Source organism: Danio rerio, chromosome 20, assembly GCF_052040795.2.
Source record: "Danio rerio strain M-AB ecotype USA chromosome 20, GRCz13ab, whole genome shotgun sequence".
Lineage (NCBI taxonomy): Eukaryota > Metazoa > Chordata > Actinopteri > Cypriniformes > Danionidae > Danio > Danio rerio.
In genome coordinates this window covers 29,189,625-29,214,799 of record NC_141040.1, presented here as the reverse complement: position 1 = coordinate 29,214,799, position 25,175 = coordinate 29,189,625, and the positions used below count along the sequence as shown (strand labels likewise).

The window sequence follows — 25,175 nt, the reverse complement described above, 5'->3', positions numbered from 1 at the left end:
ATGAGTAAATGATGAGAGAATTTTTGAGTAGTGAACAATTGCATTAAATACATCTCTGTCTTTTTTTCTGCTAGGGTAACAAGCATAAGCAGATCTCCAGTCAGCTGCGTGATGCTAAGAGTAAGAGACAGGGGCAGTGGGCCGAGTTGGAGCTGATCAACCAGAGGAGAGACGTCTGCATTACTGATATCAACTCACTGCAGTTACAGTTTGATGTATGCTGTGTTTTTGTTGCACCAGTTACATTGCATTCATTATTATCATTAGGTCAGACTGTATATGCATAACAGGAAGGCCCATAATACACTGAGAAAACCTTTATGACTCTGACATAGATGTCCAAGGCACTTATTGCTTGAAAAGTATTTATTTTAGTCCCTGTTTCTTCTGTTAAAAAGTTTAAGATCAGAAAGCACATTTTTCATGGACATTTATATTAGTTTTAATGAAATATTGAGCAAAAGCAGTATAAACATGATTTTACCAATTTAAAAAAGTTTAATTAAACTTAATATTTATTAAAAATACTAAAATAGTTATATAAGAAGCTTGGCTAAAATCTAAAAAAGAAAAATAATAAAAAATATTTTTACATATACACCAAATGTATGTTGACTGAATATTTTTTTAAAAAGAGTACATTAAATGAATAAATGTTATAATATATTTCAGATAAACACTGTTCTTTTAAACTTCCTCTATATCAAATCTGAAGTGTTTCTTAATCACCAAATTACCTTATTAGAATAGTATCATGTGACACTGAAGACTGAAATAATGATGCTAAATATTCAGCTTTTCATCACAATAATGAATTATATTTGAAAACATACAACAGAAGACAAATTTTCATTCTTTTTCAGATAGTTCCCAGATATTGTTTAACAGTACAAGGATTTTTTTAACAGGACTTCCTATTATATTTTTCTTTTGCAGAAAGTCGTATCATTTTTAATCTGGCTGAAGTAAAAAAAAAACATTATTTAAATAAATGAAAAAAATGCTAAGGTCAGTATTATTAGCCTTTCTAAGAAATACTTTTTCCCTGATTTTTGGCTGAAAGAACAAACCACTGTTGTCCAGTGTCTTGCCAAATTAACTTAACTTGCCTAAGTAAGCTAATTAACCCGAGTTAAGCCTTTAAATTGCACCTTAAGCTGAATACTAGGATCTTGCAAAACAACTAGTAAAATATTAAGTTCTGTCATCATGGCAAAAACAAAGAAAATTAGTTAATAGAAATTAGATTTTAAAATGATTGTTTAAAAACTATTTGGGAAAATCTTCCCTCAGTTAAACTCAGGAAATATTTGAAAAAGAAAAACATTGTAGGAGGGCAAATAATTGAATAATTTTGTATAGAACTGTATTCACATAGAAAACAGTGATTTTAAACTATGATTTTTCACAGTTTTACTGGTTTTTACTGTATTCAGTGAGCAAAAGAAACCTTTTTAAGAAATACAAATCTCACCAACCTCAGCCTTTTAAACAGCAGTGTACTGTACATGAATGTGTTATTCCAGGAGATGCAGCGGCAGTTGAATCAGCTGGGTCCTGAAAAGCAGCGACTGGCAGACAGACTTGTACATTTTACCCAAAACATCTCCAGTAAGCACTCACACAGACCTAAAGCAATCAATGAATAGATAAATGCGCCAGTGACTAATTTCATTTGTGTCCATTTCATCCCTCTTGAACCTAGGGCTCTGAAACATTGATGTTTTTTTCTTTCCTTTTTTTAGGTCCTTTGATAAACGATGTGAAACAGAGTGTGTGCGAGAAAGATCGGAGCTGTCGGAAGCTGAAGGAGCAGCTGGATGTTTTGGAGAGAGAAACCACGGCCAAACTCTCACAAATGGAGCAGTACAACAAAGAAATCAAGGTCAGCGGCTTTTCCTGCATTCCCAGTGTAAACCTCAACCTCTTTTAAAGTGCTGCGTTTTGATTAAAGACAAGACACTGCGGGTGAAAAGGGTAAATAAAATGAACTCATATTAGAGTGCATCAGGAATTATATTACCCAAGTTGATTAATTATGTAAAAAATGCAGGTTTTTAAAAATGCTGTTTAAATATGCAAATGAGGTATTACTTCTGTCATCACAGTTGGGAAGTTTGTCTATATACAGTATATATGAGCCAACTCAGAATTGCATGTACAGTACATTTAAAGTATTTTCCATTCATTTCTTTTAAACTGAATTGACATACAACAAATGTATAATTTACAGTGAACTGAATCCATTATTAATGTAAGATAATGCAAATGCTTAAATGTGATTATAGATGAGATTTGTTGTTACAAATTGTTGACAAACTTATTGTTAACCTTTTAAACCAAAGATATATTCAAAAAGGCGGGAACACCAAAGCTTCAAAAAAATATCAATTTATTAATTTAAAAAGGTGTAATGAAGAGCTGATGTGCTCGAAACAGTGTTAGCCTTTTTCATTGAATTAATTAGTGATTTTTGGAGCTTTGGTGTTCCTGCCTTTTTGAATATATTTTTGCACTTTTTGCTGTTTGGCTGAGCACCCATTTAGATTGATGTGCGTGCTTTTGTGCAATTTTTTCATAATTTTTTAAACCAGAGATGACAATAAAATAGTTGACATTTTCCACTATTTTGTGCTTTATAGTTCAAATCATGCGATGTACCAGATTTGACCAGAACATGTGGACAGACACAACATGCACTTTTTTATTAATTAATGTTAAATAATACAGAAAATAAAAGATTTTTAGTTTAAAAAAATGGTCACACTTTACAATAAGGTTCATTAGTTAATGTTAAGTAATGCATTTACTAACATGAACAAACCATGAACTATACATTTACTACAGTATTTATTCATGTTAATAAATGTTAGTTAGTGAAAATACAGTTGTTCATTGTTAGTTCATGTTAACTCATGGTGCATTAACTAATGTTAACAAGCGTGGACATGAATGTTAATAATGCATTAGCAAATGTTCAATTATGACTAATAAATGCTGTACCAGTGTTGTTCATGATTAGTTCATGTTAGTAAATGCATTAACTTATGAACCTTATTGTAAAGTGTTACCAAAAAAATTCTATATTTTTACACATAAGAGGTAAAAAGTAAAATTGTTTTGGTTCAAATGTATTTTTTTATTTATCTCAATTCAGAAAATACCTTGAACAGTCAGAAAATAGATTTGTATAATAAAATGTTGTAAGCAATCAGACAAATTATGTATAAACATTTCCATCTGCAAAATCCTTTAGAATATACACTCGGCAAAATTACTTTTGCTGCTTGTGCAAACTACTCATTTAAAAGTTGAAGCAATACATTTCTTAATTTTTTAGGAGGACAACTTAATTTGATATGTTTAATCCACTTAAACTTGTAAAAGCAGTTAACTTAACTGTGTTGGGACAACATGAAGGAATTGTGTGAAACCCAGCATTTTTTACATTGAGGATAAGACTGTGTGTGTTTGTGTGTGTACACTTCTATACAGCTTAAAGTGACAACTAGGCAGGCAAGTTATTGTATAACGATAGTTTGTTCTGTAGACTGTCGAAGCTTAAAAGGTTTAATAATTTTGACCTTAAAATGTTTTTTTTTTTTTAAACTGCTTTTATTCTAGCCGAAATAAAACAAATTAGACTTTCTCCAGAAGAAAAAATATTATCAGACATACTGTGAAATTTGCCTTGCTCTGTTAAACATCATTTGAGAAATATTTTAAAAAGAAAACAAATTCAAATGGGGCTAATAATTCTGACTTATATATAAGTAGCAAAAAAATGGCATTTAACAATATGTGCTGTAATTGAAATCTACAGACACAACTGAAAAGAAAAGAAAAACTAAAAGAAAAGAAAAGAAACACTTAAAAACACTTAAAAATGTATTTTGTATATTTTCATTGCATTACAAAACACTTTAAGTAAAGCTGATAGCACAACACCTCAAAACTAACCGGTGCAATAAACAGTGTTTTTCCCTGCAGTGTCTGACCTTAAAAAGCTAATGTGGGCTTTGGGTGGTGACTTGCTCTGTCTTCAAATTTATTTTAAACCTTCGTGTCCCTGCGAGGGACTCACTAGTTCACTGTTCTCCATGTTCCTGTGATTAAAACCTACAGCTCAACTCCCAGCCCTGAAGGCAGAGGATTGAACACTTCATTACACACTAACATTCACTGAAAACTCACAAAACACAAACACTATCACTAACAACCGGCTGGTCAGATTGGAAACCTGAGCATTATACATGTAACACTCGGCTATTGTTCAGGACACAATGAATGTTTTCTGCTCCGAGCCTTTCTTTCTCTGTACCCACTTTTATCATTTTCTTCCCCCTGACTGTATCTGTCTCCTTTTTCTTCTCCCGCTCTCAATCCCGGCGGTTTTTATAGTTTGTTGAAATGGATGACTGTGTGCTACAAGGACTTCTCTCTTTGCTGGGCTGCTTAACCAATCTCTTCCTTCTAATAAAGGTTGACCTCTCTTAATCTTCACTCACACTCATCCCAAAGCTGCCTGCTCTTCATTCATTTCCCCTTTTTTGTCTCGCTCATCTCCATGAAAGAGTCCCACTTTACAGATATTATATTGAATTCATTCAGTGTCTGACCTTGTAACATTGCTTCCATCTGTGTCATTTCATAATTGTGTCGTAAATCATAACGTTTCTACTTACTGCCTGAAAACTAACAATTTACAGTAATAGGATGTTTGTTTTTAAGATATTACTATCAACCTGACAAACATTTAATGTAAAGGGATAGTTTATCCAAAAATGAAAATGAACTCGCTATTTACTCACCTCAAGCAATTCCAAACCTGTTAGAGTTTCTTTACTCTGTTGAACACAAAAGAAGATATTTTGATAAAAGCTGAAAACCTGTAATCATTGACTTCTATAGTAGGAAACACAAACAGTATGGAAGTCAGTGGTTACAGGTTTTAAGCTTTCCACAAAATATCCTCTTTTGTGTTTAGCAGAAGAAAGAAACAATGTAAAGGGTGACATCATTTGATGACAGAATTTCTATTTTTGGCTGAACTATTATACCTTTAACAGTTTCTCTTGGTTTATGATTTATACAATATAATATATTCATTAAGTTCTTGAATAATACACTAAGAAATTATCTTTTTGTTGAGCGTTTTAGTCAACTAGACATACCTCAAACAATGACATCATCTGCCCACCTTGGCATTGTCCAACAGTTCCTGAGTTCCAGTGACAAATGTATTGTCTTGTATATTGTGCGATCAGTTCTGCTGATTCCTAAACAGAGTAGAAGACTGATCATAATCACAAGTTTAAGAGTAAAAGTGGATCTACATTCAAAAGTGATTTTAGTATCTCACATTTTGATAGTTTATTTTATTATCTTTTTTTGTGTATTGCCTTAACATCAAAGCAATTACCATGTATGTAAAACAGATCTTTTTTTTACCATTAGGGAAATTAAATTTGAAGTAGAAAAACAAGGGTAAAGAAAGAAAGAAAGAAAGAGAAAGAAAGAAAGAAAGAAAGAAAGAAAGAAAGAAAGAAAGAAAGAAAGAAAGAAAGAAAGAAAGAAAGAAAGAAAGAAAGAGAAAAAACAACAACAACAACGAAAGAGCACATGCAAAGGATATCAAAATGAATGCAGAATATTAAACAAAGCACATATTTTAGAAAGGTTAACTGCTTTCTAATTATTAGACATTAAAATTGTATTTAAGCATCTCATATTTTCATAGTGACTCACATACTGATTTTTGTCTCATTATTATTATGAGAGTTGCTATATATAAATCTATAACATACAGTATACAGATGTCAACACAATATGTTCCCTCTGCCGCCGTGGTTGTAGGTGCGCCAGCAGCTTTTGACTGCTGGGTAGCGCTTAAACCATAGATTTTCAGCTTTGCCTTTTCACAACAATAGAAAGGATGGTACTCTATGTGTACCTTATGTGATGTGATGTGCTTAGTTAAAGTATAATTTTGATTTTTTGGTTTAGTTTTCTTAGTAATAAAAGCGTGTACACCATATTTTAAAAAAAGATACAATGCATGGTGGGAAGTATATCGCCCTAGGCTACAAACATTAAGCAAATAAGAATTATGTTCTTTAGCCTTTATAGTGCCCTATAATATAAAATATTAGATTTTTGATTCTTGGTAAACAGAAAAGACCTGAAATAAATCTTACTGTCCTGAAACCTTTGAACGGTAGTGTATGTTACTACTATTTTAAATGAAATATTTTGTAAATGTATTTCTGCATTATATTTCTAAAGTAACTCTAACAGAACTGATCTAATTTTTTTTTGTCTTCTTAAAAAAGTTCAGTGTTTGGTAATTCGATTGTGTTAGTTTGGGCAGTGAGTAACATGTGAAGCATTATATGCATTATATTATTTGACATTTTTGACATAAGCATGATTAAAAGTGCTGAAGAGTATGTGTGTGTGGGTGACATTGCAGGAATTGAGACAGAAGCAGAGCCAGCAGCAGGACGTCCTGGAGCAGCTCAGGAGGGTCAGATCTGACAAACTCAAAGAGCTCCAGAGACACAGGAAAGAGGAAGAGGAGAGAAAGAGGAAGAAAGAAGAGGAGGCCGCCAGGTATAATTTTAACAAACACACATTTTCTCACATTAAAGAACAACCTGGAATCATAAAGGCTTATTTTCATAATTTATAATTAGACTTTTTTTTTTTTAGCATTTATAAACTTTATTATTTACTATTTATACAGAATTTATTAGAATTAATTTTTATATAAACTTTTTTTATTTACTTAGTTTTCTGAAATATTTTTAAATGCATTTACATTAGATATACTGTATTTTAATAATACATGTATTACATTTATATGAATGTGTACATACATATAAAATAAATGTTTTTCCCAGAATAGCCATTTCATAATATTGAATTAATGCGTTTTATAGGCTTAAAACGGATCAAGTTAGATATATTTTATGTAATAATAAGTAATAATAACTATAAAACCTACACAATATTACATTCATTTATTCATTCATTCATTTTTCTTCGGCTTAGTGCCTCATTTATCAGGGGTTACCACAGCGGAATGAACCGACAACTATTTCAGCTTATGTTGTATGCAGCGGATGCTCTTCCAGCTGCAGCCCAGTACTGGGAAACATCCATACACTTTTGCATTCACACACACATACACTACGGCCAATTTAGCTCATTAAATTCGTCTATATAGAGCATGTCTCCTCAAAGAAATGCTAACTGGCCCAGCCGGGACTCAAATTAGCCACATTCTTGCTGTGAGACATCAGTGCTAGGCAGCCCCTCAATAATATTACACCAAATATATAAGTGAATATTTCATGTATATTTGTGTGGAATATTGTATTTTATCAAGCAAAAATCTAATATTTAAGCAACCATATGGCTTAAATTCATTTTCTGCTATTCAGTAAACTGTTGTGTTTCAGCAAATAAGCTCTTAGTATTGCTGGGTTAAACACAGATAATCTTACCCCCTTACGAATGCTCAGACTCACACCACACTCATAGAAACATGTTGTGGACGTGTGCCTGTGTTTACAGACAGGCCCAGTTGGAGCAGGAGCGGCTGGAGCAGGAGGAGGCTGAGCGGCAAAGGAAACTTGCACAGGAACGAGAGGCCAAACTCAGGGAAGAGCAGCAGCGGCAGGCTCTGGCCAGACTGCTGGAGGCTCAGGAGCAGGCCAGAGCCAAAGAGGAGAAGAGGAGAGCTGAGGAGAAGGAGAGGAATGAGCTAGATGTACACACTCAATCCAGTCTGCCTTTCAACAGCACAGAGAACAACAGTAAGTTGTGTGTGTGAGAGAGTATATTAGTGTGTATATTTGTTTGAGTGTACTTACTAGGTCAATATTACTAAGCAATTTGTTTTGATTGTCTACAGTAGAAACCATTGTTATTCATTGATTTGCCTAATTACCATAACTTGCTTAATTTTCCTAGGCACTTTAAGCTGAATACCAGTATTTTGAAAAGCGTCTAACAAAATATGATGTACTGTCATCATGACAAAGATAAAAGAAACCTGTTATTATAAATAAGTTATTAAAACTATTGTTTAGAAAATCTTCTCTTCATTAAACTGAAATTGGAGTAAAAATATATACAGGGGGCTAATAATTCAGGAGGGCTAATAACTCTGACTCAACTGTATGTGTTTGTTGTTTTTACTACATTGTGGGAACCAAATGTCCGCTTAAGTATGGTAATATTAGTAATTTATGAAAATTTTTTGGTCTCCACAATGAAAACGGCTCACAAATAAAACAGAATGGAGTATTTTAAAAATGTTAAACTGATGTTTTCTGTAATTATTGTGTTTAGGGGACAAAACATAGAGTCTGTTCAGTATAAAAATCATTACATCTGTGGAAAGTTCTCATAAACCATGAAAACCCAATATATGTGTATAAAAAGAGAGAGTGTGAGTGGATGAGGTGCTTTTCTGAAGCTTCAAAATGGCTTGTATTCATCCACTTGGCCATGAATATGATGTTTTCATTATGTTCATTGTAATGGGTGTCAGTACTCTCGCAGCTTCATTATTCACTTTAATTGCCACCTATTAATTATACAAACCCATATCACAGACTCTACTAGAATGTGTTTTTAGTCACTGCCAAACATCTGTGGCATTTTATACAGTTTATACAGCTTTAGGAAAAAAATAGACCACTTAAAATGTAACAGTTTCTCTGGATTTATTATGCATGATTTTGAGTCAAATGTAAATGTTTGTTTTAGTCTGTAAAGGTCTGATAACATTTCTTTCAAATTTGGAATTAAATTTCTTTTCAAATTTGGCTAATCTTAGCATTTTTGCCAGAAAATAGAGATAGGTAAGGGTTTAATCTTTTTTGTGGTTAAAAGCAGGGTTATTTGTACCAAGTATTGCTTTTTTAAGTTCTCTTTAGTTAAAACTTTGGTCCTGTATGATAATGAAGAAAAATTGTTTTTGTTTTTTTTTGCCAAAAAAGCTAATAAAAAACACGTTTTATTGGAATTTTAAAACAAATATTGTTAGCGGTTTATAGAATAAAACAAAGTATGTTTTACTCAAGAACATAACGGCTTGCTTACTCCCAGGGTCGTTTATATCAGTTGATATTTAGCTGCATCATGTTGGTGTTTTGTAATCTAATTTATACGTAGTGGGTCGTTAGCTCAATGCTCAACCCGCAACCTGGTTGACCAAGACATACACACATACACTACAGACAATTTAGCTTACCCAATTCACTTTTAAGCGCATTCCTTTGGACTTGTGGGGGAAACCAGAGCACCCAGAGGAAACCCACGCAAACACAGGGAGAGCATGCAAACTCCACAAAGAAATGCCAACTGAACCAGCAGCCTTCTTGCTGTGGGGCAACAGCGCTACCCACTGTGCCACCGTGCTGTCCCAAAAACATAATATAAATCAAAAATCCGGAGAAGCTTAAAATTTGTATATGGTTTCTTAATTTTCCTCATTTGTATATGTACAGTATATTTATTTTACTTTACTATCGTACTCAAAGGTCATACTACACTTACATCCTAATTCTTTATTTGCATTATATCTATTAGATTGTTATCTAAAGAGATTTGCTTTTTTTTTATGTCCATGTGAAATCGAAACTTACACTGTTTAATTTGTTAGCCCACGTTGTTATGGTTTGGGTGATCAATTAACTCATGCTAATCTCAAGTTAATCCATGTTTGTTAGGTTTGTTTTGGTCCTTCTGTTGACGTCAGTTTAACAGCTTCAACAGCAACATTTTTAGCCACACCCCTCTTACCATTAGTTTGCTATGAGTAAACGATGCACAAAAAGAAAGCCCCGCTTCCTACTCAATATTTAGTTTCAGTTGGAAGTACATTAACATGCTAAAATAAAAGACTTAGCAACTTCCAGTTCACATGGATTTTAATAATCAGTATGTGTCATGTAGATGTGATTTGGTTTATAATAATTTTTTTAAATTATTTTTTTTATTGAACATTTTGATTTTGAACAAAGCCCGCGATCCACCCAACAAAAAGTGTAAAGTAAAATAAAAACAGTAATATTGTAATAATAAGTACAAAATCAGGATTGAAACATATCTGATACAGTCTCTCTCATATATTTAACCAAAATTGCAGTGTTTTTTGGCACCATTTATTTTGGCTGTGGTATATTCTAAACTAATAATGTCTTCCAGAATAGATCAGATGGATTCAGCCATAGTTTCAAGATTTTATAATTTTTTTTTGCAGCAGCAGCAGTCAGAACAACTGACAGAATCTTTCTTTGGTTGATGTATAAGGAGAGTGATGAATTGTCCAGCATGAGAAAAAGCAATGGGTCACATTGGATCTGAGTTTCCATTAGTTCTGATTGTATCTTGGTCCAGAATAATGCAATTTGGGGACATTCCCAGAACATATGTATATAACTACCTTGAGTAGAGTTGTTACATAAGTGACAAAAAGGGTCTAAAATTGGGCATTATTTAGGAAAAAACTAACAAATAAACACACACATTTACACTTTTGGTATTATATCAAGTAAAAAAGTTATCTTCCATTCCTAACACATGCAGTTACTTTGCTGATTGGCTGTGTGATTGTCATTACATGTTTTTGTTGTTTTTTATGTGTGTTTTTTCAGTTTTGCAGCCAGTAGTGATCCCTGAAGTCACGTGTAGTTCTCTGACCACCTACAGAGCTCTCTATCCCTTCACTGCACGCAACTCAGACGAGCTCACGCTGGAGGCAGACTGTTTCATCCAGGTGCATATGGCACTCATGCGGTTTTAAAGTGGACCTATTATGCAAAAATCTATAAGGGGTTTAAACACAGTTGTGTGGCAACAGTCTGAGAATCTCATTAGCTTCTATTAGTAAAAATGCATTAGTTTTATTTTTTTAGAATCACACTTCATAAAAACAGTGTGCAGAAACATTGAATGAATTGAATGAACATTGAATGACATTCTTTTGTACGTGTCATCAGAGTGTGAAAGCCCCGCCCATTAGTGATAATCTCTCTCTTATTAGCATAAGAGGTTAGTCTTGTTTTTGAATCTGCCACTATGCTGACACATAGGCATTTGTAGCTCTACCCTCTTTTGAAATGAGAGCTGGGAGCACAATCTCATATTAATTTAAAGTGTCAGTCACCAAAATGACACATTTAGGATCAAAGCATAAAAACAGCTGTTTCAAAGTGTTATAAATTATTATTTTGCGCTGAAACGTCACATATACACATAGGGACATCAGAGACTTATTTTACATCTTGCAAAAAGGAGCATAATAGCTCCCCTTTAGAGTTACTCTATCATGCACACATAATATAGCTGTGATTGATGTGGGTGAATCGATGCAGGTGGATGAATCGACAGTCAGAGAGACCGGCTGGCTGTATGGCAGTTACAGTGGAAACAGAGGCTGGTTTCCAGAGAGCTATGCTGAGAGATGCAGTAAAGACAGTCAGACTCAACCGACCGCAGCTGAAACTGAGTCCACTGCGCCCTCTGCCAACTACCCTGGGTATGACAAAATCAAACTTCTCCAATCTTTGAAAATGTATATAATATTTTAATATTTAAAATGTGGTGTGTTTTATGTAATCAGAGAAAGCAATGGCTTTGCAAACCCAGTATATTTAAAATGACTCATATTAATATCAAGGTTAAATAATGTTAAAATTAGATTAAAGATATTTAAGTCATGGTACATCAAACATATGAAAGGGAAAAATGTATTGGCAAACATAATATAAACATTTATTTAAAATATAACAATAAACAGCAATGTGTTTTTACTAAAACCTTTTTAAAAATATCACATTTATAAAAACATAGCATAAGTGTAGTTTATGGGATAAACTTTCTAAACTTTCAAGAGTCTGCAAACCAGGGCCTGTGTTCAGGAAACATTGTTGTCTTATCACTAATATTTATCCTAAAAAGCAGTAAAAAAGTTTAGGTATGGGTTTTCTCTTATACTAATACTTTTAAATAATAATCCAAAATATAAATTAAAATATTTGCATAAAATTGTTGGCCATTTTTTTGGTATTTTTTAAAATAAATAAAAACATATACAACCCTGGACCACAAAAACAGTCAGAGGTTGTCAATTTTCTTAAATGTTAAGTTTTGCAAACAATCAAAATATTGAAAAAATGTCTTTAAAGTCATTAAATTAAGTTTTAGCAATAGATATTATTGATCAAAAATGTAGTTTTATATATTTACAGTTGGACATTTACAAATTGTTTACTATCATGGTAAAGGATCTTTATTTAATATTCAAATGAGTTTTGACAAAACATATTTTTGGCTAATGTCAGCAGGAAACAGGTAACATTTAAAAGCATATTTCCAGCCATATGGGAATACCCCAGTGATTAAGGGGATTACTTGTTACAAGCTCTTTGTGGTCAAATATTTTAAAGGACATTGTTATCGCAAGGACATTGACATTACATTTTCACCATGGTATTGAACAAAACAACCTGGGATTAGTTGTTTTATATGTCAGTAAATGGCCTTTGACTGGTCCTTGTCCAGTGAAAGTTATAAAATAATCCAGAACGGCTATGTGTCAGAAACCAATGAACAATAAACTGTTTTAATTTATTTCGATATTAGAAAAAAATGACATCACATTTAGGTAGGGCTGCACAATATACCTTTTCAGCATCAAAATCACAATTTGCACATGTACGATAGTCACATTGCTTTGCAATGTTGAGTCTGATTTAAAGTTGACCAGGAGCTACAGAACACATGCAATTTGTACTGTTAAGTTTAACCATAATAGAGTGAAAGTTGATCATTTTCATGTTTTTAAAGCTTGTGACTGAGCATTTCAAGACAGTTTAAAAGATTTGGGCACAAACAAAGATGAAGTTTTAAGGTGTAAGAAAATATTAATTGTATTTAATTATTTATATGGGAAAAAAATATTTTTCTTACTTGTAATTTTTGTCTGCTAGTCCAGATATCTACATTTCAATTCAAAAACAAGATTATTTCAACTCTTAATTTTGATTTATTTTTTCTGAAGTTGAAAACAAAATATTTTTACTTGATGTAAGAATTTGAGATATTCTTTTCGAGAAGAAACGAGTCAAAGCAAAGTAAGAAAATCATTGAATTTCTGTACCTGGATATGGTTAGACTCCTCAGAAACTGTCAAAAAGAGCTATTCAAACTATCTTGCAAAACTGTATTTAAATCAAAATATTAATCGAAGAAAATTTTTCCTATATTGTGCAGCCCTACATTTAGGTTTGTTTTATAATTCTGTTGTTATTTACAAAAATAAACATTGCAATTATTGTTGGTAAATTAATGCCAAATAAATAAAATCCTTATGACCCCTTAACATTTACAGAATTCCTCGAGTGGACATAGAAGGACCAACACCGACACACACCCCAGTATCCACAAACACACAGCACTCACAGGTTGGCATGTGTAAATACGCATAATCAGGGATTTTTTGGATTGTTAAAAGGAAAAATCCTCTTCTGATTGTCATTATGTGTGTGTTTGTGTGCTGCAGGCTGTTGCTCTGTGTGAGTGGAGCGCTAAGACTGACAGTCACCTGGGCTTCTGCAAGGACGACATTATTACAGTTCTGGAGAAGCAGGAGAACTGGTGGTACGGAGAACTCAAGGAGAAACGGGGCTGGTTCCCCTGTTCACATGTCTCTGTGGTCACCACCAATAATACACAGAGCGAGTAAGAATATATATATATTTTTTTGTAGGCAATAAATATATCTTTGTAGTAATATAGCTGGAGACTAACACAGTGGGTGCCTTGAATTCAAAACCACATAAAAAACACCTCAAAAATGAATGTCTATTTAATGTCAGTTAACTATGTTGATGACGTAAAAACAACATAAAATTAATATTTAATAATGTTGTCAAAAACACGTCATAAACGCTAACAGAAGAGTTCTGAAATCGATTTCTCACATGTTTTTTGTTAGATGTCTGTTTGATGTTGTTAGATGTCTGTTTTGACGTCAAGGTAGTTTACATGCATTATAGGGACACAAAATCCAGTGTAAATTTGTAACTCAGAATTAAATCCTTTACATAAATACAACTTTTCTTTTATTAAATATATGAAAATAGGGCATCAATAATTGGATGTTAAGTGGATGTTAAAGTTTTAACGTCAAATTGATTTGCATTCTTGACATGTTTTTTGCATCATGCTTAATGTCAATATGATGTAGTTTTGACATGCCTGCTGGAAATTTTTAAAGTGTTTTGGTGTCTCTTTTAGGCCTCTGTATTCTAGCGTGGAGGAGATTGAAGTGTCAGACTCTGGTTTGCCTGATGGTGAGGACTCGATTTACATTATTATAGGACCATTTCTAGTCATGCAGATGAGATATTATGACATTAGATTGGATTTTAATGGTTTGTGTTTGTTTAATCCTGTTAGAGTATGTGGCTCTGTACACGTATGAGAGTCCAGAGTCAGGAGACCTGACGTTCAGTGCAGAGGATGTGGTTCTGGTCACAGAGAAAGAAGGAGAGTGGTGGAGAGGCTGTATCGGTGACCAGACCGGCCTTTTCCCCTCCAACTATGTTAAACCCAAAGAACCTGATGTATGAACATTCAAATCATTGAAACTATTATGCAATTTTAGTTATCGTTTGAATCTTATTTATTAATTAATTTACAGGTTTAATACTTTAATAAATGATGGTACTGGGTTCTGTTTGATCAGAAATCCAAAGAGCCATTTTGGCAGCTTAGTTCCTGCAAATGATCGTTTTAGACTGTAAAATATGATTTATTAATTTTATATATTTTACATTTTTAAAGATTAAAGAAAAACCTGTATCGCATGATATTTCTCTAATTTAAATTTTACATTTTAAAAGAAACTGAGGGGTAAAAGCCGTTAATATATATATATATATATATATATATATATATATATATATATATATATATATATATATATATATATATATATATATATATACTGTATCCGCAAGTATATATGTTTGAGAAATTATTGCTTTGTATACTTTTTTGCTTTATGTATGTTTGTGTTTATATATACATAATAATTGTACACAGTACACATATAATATGTAAATACTAACTTTTTAATTGCAATTAATCGTTTAAAATTGTTTCGAAATAAGTTGCTATGTTAAGCATTAATACAGTAGACATTTATGATGGCATGTAATGCTTTAATGCTCACTGCATTATTATTGTTTTAGACTGCCAGTTCTGCAGTTCCCAGTAAAAAGCCAGGTGAGATTTAAGAGCATTGTTACAATCACAGCAAAACAAAGATCACAGCGAGCTCTTTGACATTTGTAAACATGATTAATGTGTGCTTTTTATTGGTCTTCAGAAATTGCTCAGGTGACTACAGTCAGTCCTGCAACAACACCAGAGCAGCTGAGTCTGACACCTGGCCAGCTGATCGTGGTGCTGCATAAGAACTCAAACAGCTGGTGGCTTGGTGAACTACAGGTCAGCACATCACTTTACCTAACCGTATGTCTATTGTGCATTAAAGTGTTGTTGTACACTTAAATACAGTGTTTTATACTTGGTGCATTTGATTGTTGTGAATATATGCCATCTACTGTAGTGGAGAATTACATAGTGTGCCTTTACTAAACTGGTTAAATTATAACTTAATTATATTTGTGTGAGTATTAAGTAACAGGTACAGTTGAAGTCAAAATTATTAGCCTTACTGTGATTTTTCTTTTCTTTTTTCTTTTTCAAATATTTCACAAATGAGATTTAACAGAGCAAGGAAGTATTTCCTATAAAGTTTTTTCTTGTGGAGAAAGTCTTTTTGTTTTAATTATAATTGAAAAATAAAAATAAAAGTAGTTTTTAATAATAATAATAATAAAAAAACGTCAATATTTTTAGCCCTCTTAAGCAATATTTTTTCCATTGTTTACAGAACAAATCATCCTTATATAATGATTTACCTAATTACCCTAACTTGACTAATTATCCCAGTTAAACCTTTAAATTGCTCTTTAAACTGAATACTAATATCTTGATAAATATCCTGTGAAATATTATCTACTGTCATCATGGCAAAGAAATCAGTGATTAGAAATTAGTTATTAAAATTATTATTTTTAGAAATTAACCATTAAATTATTCTGTTCTGTTAAACAGACATTGTGGATAGCAATATACCGGGGGGATAATAATTAAGGAGGGATTATAATTCTGACTTCAACTGTATGTTTAGTGAGTAAAAAATATTATCGTAAGAATAATAACAATATAAGTCACTAGAGTTTTAAAAATAATGTCTGTGCTTGTAGGCACGGGGTAAGAAGCGTAAAAAGGGCTGGTTTCAATCTTCTAATGTCCGATTACTGGAGGCCAACAGCGGCAAAATAACACCTGCACCTCAACCATGTAAGACACACAAACACACTCACAGCACACTCTTTCATTCATGCTTTTGTGTGCAGTGGTGTCATTGTTGTTTTGCCTTCTCTGTCCCATTCTACTCCATCCATCCATTCTTCTCTCTGTTTTTCTCCTTTTCCCCCTGTAGTGTGTCAGGTTATTGCAATGTATGACTACAAAGCAGCCAATAAGGACGAGATGAGCTTCCAGAAAGGTCAGCTGATCACCGTACTGAACAAGGACAACCCTGACTGGTGGAAAGGAGAGGTCGCAGGGGTCACAGGGCTGTTTCCAACTAATTATGTGAAGATGACCACAGAATGTGATCCAAGCCAGCAATGTGAGTACTATTAGAGCTGCTTTATTAGTTTCAGTTCGAGTTCAGAAGTGTTTGTTTGTACAGTAGGCAGATTATGAGGATTGGAATAGCTTAATCAAAACTGAAATAAAAGAGTGTTGGCATGGAAGCCTGCTTCTCTCATACTGTAAACATTTTTCACTCACAGTTTAGTGAGATAAAAATGGACATTGTGAGATATAAACTTAAAATTCAGAGACATACAGTAAACACATAGTTGTGCAAAACAAAAATATTACATTTTTATATCTGTTTATGTCTGAAAATTCCGTTCTTTCCTCAGTTTTTTGAATTTACATCCACTCATGTGACTATTTTTCTCAGAATTGTGATTTTATTGTGAGTTCTTGGGCTTTCTTGCAATTCTTGACTGTATATCTCACTATATATATCTCTATTTTGACTCATATTTAGTGGGTGAGATGTTGAGAGAGATATATTTGGCTATAGTCTTTCTTCTATCTATCTATCTATCTATCTATCTATCTATCTATCTATCTATCTATCTATCTATCTATCTATCTATCTATCTATCTATCTATCTATCTATCTATCATCTATCTATCTATCTATCTATCTATCTATCTATCTATCTATCTATCGTTGTCTAATATGTACTCTCTATCCATTTCTTCATTATTCATTCTCCCCTCTGCCCTCATCTTCTGTCCTCCTTTCTTTTTTCTTGTCATTCGCCTCATTTGTGCTTTATTGTAGGATGATAGCTCTGGCCAATGCTTCCTCTTCCTCTCTTTTCTTGGCCAATCAGAACACAGCTCTGGTCCACGATGCAGCCTCAAGACTCAGCCTTGACTAGATTTCTTTGGATTTATCCCCTCCCCTTCAGCTTTTTCTGTTTAAACTATGCTTAAAATGAAAACAAACACATCTGTTTGTTTCCACTGGCTTTCAGACATATATATTGTTTTCTGCTAAGTTGGGACATTTTAGACGCCACTGCTTTTTTCTCTCATTTTTTTAATGGGTAAAATAAAGGGAAATCTCATGACATACTGAATTTTCCTTAAACATCTTTTAAAAATAATACTTCTCCATACTATGTAAAGTATTTTTCTATTTTAAAGTGTAAATAGATATTTGCAGGAACTAAGCTGCCAAAATGGCTCCTTGGATTTCTGATGTAATAAAAAAGAACCTAGTACCTTTCGCAATTGTCTATTGTGTGTTCAGTAACTCGATCTGCCCATTATCAAAGTGGTAAGGAGAATGAAGATCAATATTACCAGTATCTCATACACACACACACACACACACACACACACACACACACACACACACACACACACACACACACACACACACACACACACACATATATTGGTATTGATAGTTTACAAGGATTCTCCATAGGCGTAATCAGTTCTTAATTTGTAAATGAATAATTCCTGGAACGGTTATTTTGTGCCATATAACGTTATAGGTCAGTTATGTAGCTACAAACATAAATTGTTTGAATAATTTCACTATTATGTGCAAAGTGAAAAAAAAAAAAACAATTAAATGACTCACTTAGTCTTGAGATCGCTTTGCTTCTGTCTCACGCTATCCTGATCCAGTCGCGTAGTTTCATCTTCTCAAGATCTTTAGATCAGGCTCATCAAATTTACTTGTTGTTTTAAAAAATGAAAGTATGCTTGACTGCCTCTTTTCCATTTTGAAAATACAAATATTATTTAGGTTGGCCACTATGCCATTAGTTAATTTCACTGCTCACTGCTTGCGAAACAATTACCAACCAATAAGAGTAATTATAAACATAAGTAAGCCGATTGGCTGAAAATATTGTTGAGGGTCTATAGCTATACGTGCCTTCTGCTTTAACATGCACATGGTGACTACCGTTATGTGTGTATGCACACAATCCACACAACCTTGGCTTGCACTCCTTCACATTCTCTCTCTCTCTCTTACGCACACACACACAGACACACACACACACACACACACACACACGTAGGTATTAACCATGCACAAGTTAAAATAAATACCGGAACTCAGAACATGAATATCAGACTTCTCCTAGAACAGGATCCGGCAAGAAGCTTAAATTAAGCACTGGGTGTAATATATTTTATACTGTAATGCATCTAATTATATGACCCTAACCGTACCCTAAACCCAACCCCCACTGGAAACCTGTGTAAAATTTAGAATGTCAAATGACACCATTAAGTATGATTTTAAGCATTTTGAATTATAAGGACATCAGACATGTCCCTGTAAACCACCATAATAGAGAACAACTTTAGTCATACCCATGCCATCATACAAAAACTTGCCCTTGTAACCCACCAAAACCAGTACACATACACGCACACTTTTTGAACATGCTAACATTTTAGATGGACCACAAAATAAAAAAAGTTTTAAAAAATAAACATTTGACATGGCTCCTCTTGAATTACCCTTTTCGTCATTACTGTTCGTTACATCAGCACAATCGTATGTTGTAGATCACGAGAATGTTAGTCTGCCTCTTTGTTCTAGTCAACAGAACTGAAGACCAGTAACACATGTTGCCCTCATGTTTGACCAGCTATGCAGCTCACAGTTGTGATCTTAAAGATCTTAGAGACGTCGCTCTAAATGTCTGTGCTCTGGTGCATTTTTTTCTGTGGGGTGAATTCACAATTACATGAAACAGAATTTTCTGGAATAAAGTTTTCAGCTGTGAGATCCTGTAGTGATCTGGTTTGCTGATGATTGCTCGTTCCTGTATGTGTGTGGGTGTTTGCGTGTTTTTCTTTGTGTGAGTAGGGTGTGCTGACCTGCTTAGTTTAGACTCTATGTGCACTGAGGAGAGGAAGAGGCAAGGCTACATCCATGAGCTCATTCAGACAGAAGAGTCTTACCTGGAGGACCTGGAGCTGGCAGTGGAGGTGAGCCAACAGACAATTGAAAGTGCCCCATTATGCTTTTTTGGATATTAACTTACATTTAGTGCATAATATAGCTGTTTCTGAATGAAAAATGTCTGCCAAGATTCAAAGATCAATGTGTCACTACTTTCCAAAAAATACAGATTCTAAACTGTTGTAGAACGACAGTACTTCAAGTGTAGGTTAGGGGATTAGCATAATGCTAAGCCATCTTCCTTATTGGCTGCCTGTGAACAACTTCTACCCTCAAACACTGTCATTTGTCTAAGGACAAATTGAGTTTAGTTTGGTTTGTCGACATGTTTAGAAGATGCTGTTTTCTGTGCTATAAAAGCAAATCCACTTTGTACACAGTTGAAATAATGAGGCTAGAATTGATTTGATAAAACAATGCCATTCTTACTGTTTATAATATGTATACAGTAATAAGTGTTATAGTATCTGCAGCAAGTCCAAATATGTTATATTATAGGTATATTACTGTTATCTATTTTAACAACACAGACTAATCCATCAGAACAGTTAGTGCACAGCAGACTTTCAGACTTGATCTTCAAACTGTTCTAGACACTGAGAAAAATGCTTCATGCTTTTTGTACTTTGGATGGATTTAAACATAGTGTAGAAGATTTTGAAAACATTAAGTGAGGAACCTTAGCAGCACAACAGGGCATTTTCATTTTCTATATTTACCTCATGACTGCTTTGTTTGACTTTAAATGTGTTTATTTGCTGCGTATGTGTAAATTCAGGTGTTTTATAAGCCAATGGCAGAGTCGGGACGGCTGACTGAGGCTGAGATGAGCATGATCTTTGTGAACTGGCGTGAATTGATCATGTGCAGCACCAAACTCCTAAAGTGAGTCCACACTGACCCCTAGAGTCTAGCTCAGAATCTGCAGCTGCTGTATGCTGGCTCATAGTTTGGGAACTTGTTAAACAAGTTAAAGACTTCTGGAAAATCATGCATCTTATTCAAATGAAAATGAAGTAAATAAATTGATAAATAAAATATATGAGCAAAATAATTCAAGATAGCATAAAGTAACTGAATGACTTCAAGTAGGAGAAATAAATGCAGAAGTAAATATTGTATTGCATTTAAGCATTCACTTTTACTAACTTTGAGTATTTCATGTGAAAATAATGATAAAAGAGTTCAATTAAAATGTAATACATATTACATGAATACTAACAGAGATAAACGAATAACTTGCGTAGATTAACAATAATTACATAAGCAGTATCTACGTAGGCAGTTAAATTAATTTACATTTGTCACTACATTTTAAAACCTCTTTGACTAATTTAAATGGTTTCCAAAAGTGACTCACTGATATAGCATTTTATAGTTCAAGCTTATTTTAATTTGTTGGTAAACAACAGCAAATGTGTTCATTATACAGAATGTACGAATGTCTGAGCAGGCGTGATATGTGATATTGTATGTGTGTGTGCATATTTACAGAGCTCTGCGTGTGCGTAAGAAGACAGCAGGTGAGCGAATGCCCGTGCAGGTGGTTGGTGATATCTTGTCCTCTGAGCTCTCTCACATGCAGGCCTACATTCGCTTCTGCAGCTGCCAGCTCAACGCAGCCGCTCTGCTGCAGCAGAAAACAGACAAATCACTCGACTTCAAACTCTTCCTCAAGGTCAACACACTGACACACATTCTACTGATTCCAGAAAGATGTGTAGTGTTAGTACGGGTCTGGTTAATAACAATTTTGGGTTTAATTTAAAGGTTGTTAGGACCAGTTTCCTGAAGTCCAACCACTTGTTTTTGTGACTGTTGCATTGTTTTCCGTAGTTGTCCACAAGATGGCGATATGACATTAACAGGACTCTTCTGTCTTTTTCTGCTTCTCATCTCTGTAGAAAATTGCCAGTAATTACCGCTGTAAAGGAATGCCACTCTCCAGCTTTCTCCTGAAGCCCATGCAGAGGATCACACGATACCCACTGCTGATCAAAAACGTACACACAACTCATAAAAGATTGAAAATCAAAGTTTTGAAACTACTATATTTTTTAAACATTGAATGTTGCTTTACAATAGAGTTAGAGTAAAAAGTGTGACCTTCGACCACAAAGCCAGACATAAATGTCATTTTTAAACTTGAATAAATAAGCTTTCCATTGTATAGGACAATATTTGGCCGATTGTTAAAAATCTTGAATTTGAGGTTTCAAAAAAATCTAAACAGTGAGAAAATCACATTTAAAGTTGTTTAAATGAATTGCTAGCAATGCACATTACTAATCAAAAGAGAGTATTAATGAATGTGCAGTAGATATTTGCAAAATAAGTTTAATTATAGTCTAATAATAATAGTCTAATTATTTCTGACAAATGAAAAATCAATAATTTTGAACCAAATTTTGGTTGTTGCCAAAATTATGCCAGTATTGTGGTCCAGGGTTACAAAGATTACATAAACATAAATGCAACAACAACAACAAAAATTGCAGAATTTAAATATTTTTAAAAACAATTTTCTTATACCAGTGGTGTAGATTTTTGGTTGTTTTGAGCCTGAACTTATTTAATTTTAATTACACATTTTATTCAGATTTTTATGTCATTTTGCTTCTCAAGTATATGGAAATAGTAATAATATGTGAGAACTTTACTGAACAATATGTTCACATAATATATACAGAATAAGAATAACATACACAGTTCAACAGTCATATGGTAAATTTGCATCATCATTATTACTATTACTACTTCTACTACTAGTAATATAATAATACTAATAGTAATAATAAGTAACTAGTAATAATATTAATAATACAGTAATAGTATTAGTATAACAAATAGGAGTATTATTTTATGAAAGGCAATTTTTGTTTTGTAAATGAAGCATTCATTTAATTTAAGTGAATAACTAATTGTGTGTTTTGTCTTTGAAATGTGTTGGTGTAGATTCTGGAAAACACCCCTCCGGCTCACGCTGACCACTCCAATCTGCAGGCGGCGCTGGAGCAGGCGGAGGAGCTTTGCTCACAGGTGAACGAGGCCGTGAGGGAGAAAGAGAACTCCGACCGACTGGAGTGGATCCAGAACCACGTGTTGTGCGACGGAGTCATTGAGGTGAAACACTGTTGTAAAGCTCCACCGTGACCTCACAGTGTAAAACAACAGCTTTTATTGCATATTATTTATAAACATGTCATATTGTCATTTCAGCACCTTGTTTTTAACTCTCTGACGAACTGCCTGGGCCCTCGAAAACTGCTGCACAGTGGCAAACTGCACAAGACCAAGAGCAGCAAAGAGCTGTGGGCCCTGCTGTTCAATGACTTCCTGCTCCTCACATACACCTCCAAACAGTTCTCATCCAGCCCAGACAAACTCTTCAATCCCAACTCCAACACACAGTACAAGATGTACAAGACGGTATGGCAACAACACTGCTTATGAGATTAAATTTGTAGCAGATTATTTTGAGTTAAATCAGGGGCAAACTCGGTCCTGGAGGGCCAACAAACCCTAATCCAACTGGGAATGTCTGATACAAAACTGATCTTTCGACACTGTGTCAAGATCTCAAACAGATGCAGATGTTTCAAAATACTGCCCCAAAACTAAAGCAATTCAACTGAAGATTTCACAAGCGTTTCAAGATCTGGAGAATCTCTGTTTGCTTGACAGGGCTGGAAATCACACGTAGCCTAGTGGAACTTGCTCCACAAGTCATACTGCCACTGTGCTACATGTGTCCAGAGTTTGAATCCCGATTTGTACAAACATTCAGAAAGTGTGATTCAATGTCTTTTATTAATCTTAATTTTTAATGACCAAATCAACACATATTTCATTCGGATGTCAGACCAATATTAAAAATAAAATTAATTACATCAAGAAAACACATTTAAATGGCCAAGGTTGCTTCATCTTGGATTGGAACCCAGTATGTCTGCATGCCATTAACTGCTCCACTAAGTCACTTTACATTTTGACTATACAACATGCGGTGTAATTCATCAATTAGCAACTGTTTCTTTGTTGAACTTGTCTTTAGAACAATACCTAAAAACGACCACTAATCATCACCTGCGGTCTGGGTGGGTCCTAATGCCCCAGTGTAGTGACGGGGACTCTATACTGCTCATTGAGCACCATCTTTCAGATGAGACGATAAACTGAGGTCCTGACTCTCTGTGGTCATTAAAAATCCTGGGATGTCCTACGAAAAAGAGTAGGGGTTTCACCCCGGCATCCTGGCCAAATTTGCCCACTGGTCTCTGTCCATCATGGCCTCCTAACCATCGCCATATCATAATTGGCATCATCACTCTTGTCTCCTCTCCACCAATCAGCTGGTGTGTGGTGTGCAGTCTGGCACGAAATGGCTGCCGTCGCATCATCCAGGTTGATGCTGCACACTGGTGGTGGATGAGGAGATTCCCCTCTATGTGTGAAGTGCTTTGAGTGCCCAGAAAAGCGCTATATAAATGTAAGGAATTATTATTATTAGAGACGGGTTTTGAGATGTTTCTAGGCTTCCACACATATGCTTCAACTGTTTCAATGTTTCACTAAATCAAACACACCTGCCTTTAGCTTTCTAGTGATCTTAAGGATACTGATTAGCATGTTTAGGTGTTTGATTAGTATTGGAACTCTGCAGGACACCAAAGCTCCAGGACAGAGTTTGCCTATCCCAGAGTTAAACTACTAGTGATATTTGCTGAACGTCCATCTCACACTTTCTCTCTCTTATTCTCTTGTTATTAGCCAGTGTTTCTGAATGAGGTCTTGGTGAAAATGCCCTCTGACCCGTCCAGCGATGATCCAGTTTTCCACATTTCACACATTGATCGTGTTTACACACTCAAGACTGACACTATCAATGAGAGGTATATGTTCACACACCAAACATGAAGCGAACGCGCAACGCATGCTTTTAAATTACTTGCAGGATTTTTTTGATTTGCATGAAAAACACAAAAGACTTTCATTTTTAGGTGAACAATTTTTGCAATCAAGTTTTGTGTTTAAGATCTGAAGTTATAAAATAGCCAGCATTGCTAAAGCACCTATAGCATAAATATATTTCCTTTTGTGTTCAATGTATTGTTCTGCATGTCCCTGTCAAATCTAAATTCAAAAGTATTACTTCAATACTTTCTGTTAAATGGGATAGTTACCCCAAAAATGAAAATATGCTATTAATGTACTTCATTCAAGATATAGGAGACATTTTTCTTCTGTTAAACATAGATTGATACAGTTCAACTCAAAGTTTACCATCACTTTTAAAGTCCAAAACATATGAATACCTGTAAAATGACTGGTCTGTGCACAAAACAGAACATTATTTACAACATTATTTCATTAACCTACAACCTGAGCAAGTGGATACATCTGATTATTATTTATTTTATTTATTAAAAATTATTTTGGAGAGTTGGTTTCTGGTTCAAATATCTATAAAAACTTTCATTCTGACTCTAAACAA

At 34.1% G+C, this 25,175-nt stretch overlaps 1 protein-coding gene across 7 annotated transcripts in view; it reads left to right on the top strand.

Moving 5' to 3' along the window:
• Positions 1-25,175, top strand: part of itsn2a (intersectin 2a) — a 79,787-nt gene that overhangs the window by 50,155 nt on the left and 4,457 nt on the right. For 2 of the 7 annotated variants that reach the window (XM_087297519.1, XM_087297520.1), the window contains exons 14-36: positions 75-215; positions 1,527-1,611; positions 1,746-1,885; positions 4,402-4,482; positions 6,473-6,612; positions 7,579-7,820; positions 10,671-10,792; positions 11,391-11,554; positions 13,409-13,481; positions 13,580-13,758; positions 14,317-14,372; positions 14,479-14,645; positions 15,276-15,309; positions 15,413-15,534; positions 16,359-16,455; positions 16,598-16,789; positions 19,586-19,707; positions 20,460-20,566; positions 21,176-21,359; positions 21,586-21,684; positions 22,637-22,804; positions 22,901-23,110; positions 24,452-24,573. In XM_087297519.1, coding sequence (XP_087153645.1) covers positions 75-215; positions 1,527-1,611; positions 1,746-1,885; positions 4,402-4,482; positions 6,473-6,612; positions 7,579-7,820; positions 10,671-10,792; positions 11,391-11,554; positions 13,409-13,481; positions 13,580-13,758; positions 14,317-14,372; positions 14,479-14,645; positions 15,276-15,309; positions 15,413-15,534; positions 16,359-16,455; positions 16,598-16,789; positions 19,586-19,707; positions 20,460-20,566; positions 21,176-21,359; positions 21,586-21,684; positions 22,637-22,804; positions 22,901-23,110; positions 24,452-24,573 — 3,047 coding nt within the window. 7 annotated transcript variants of the gene reach the window in all.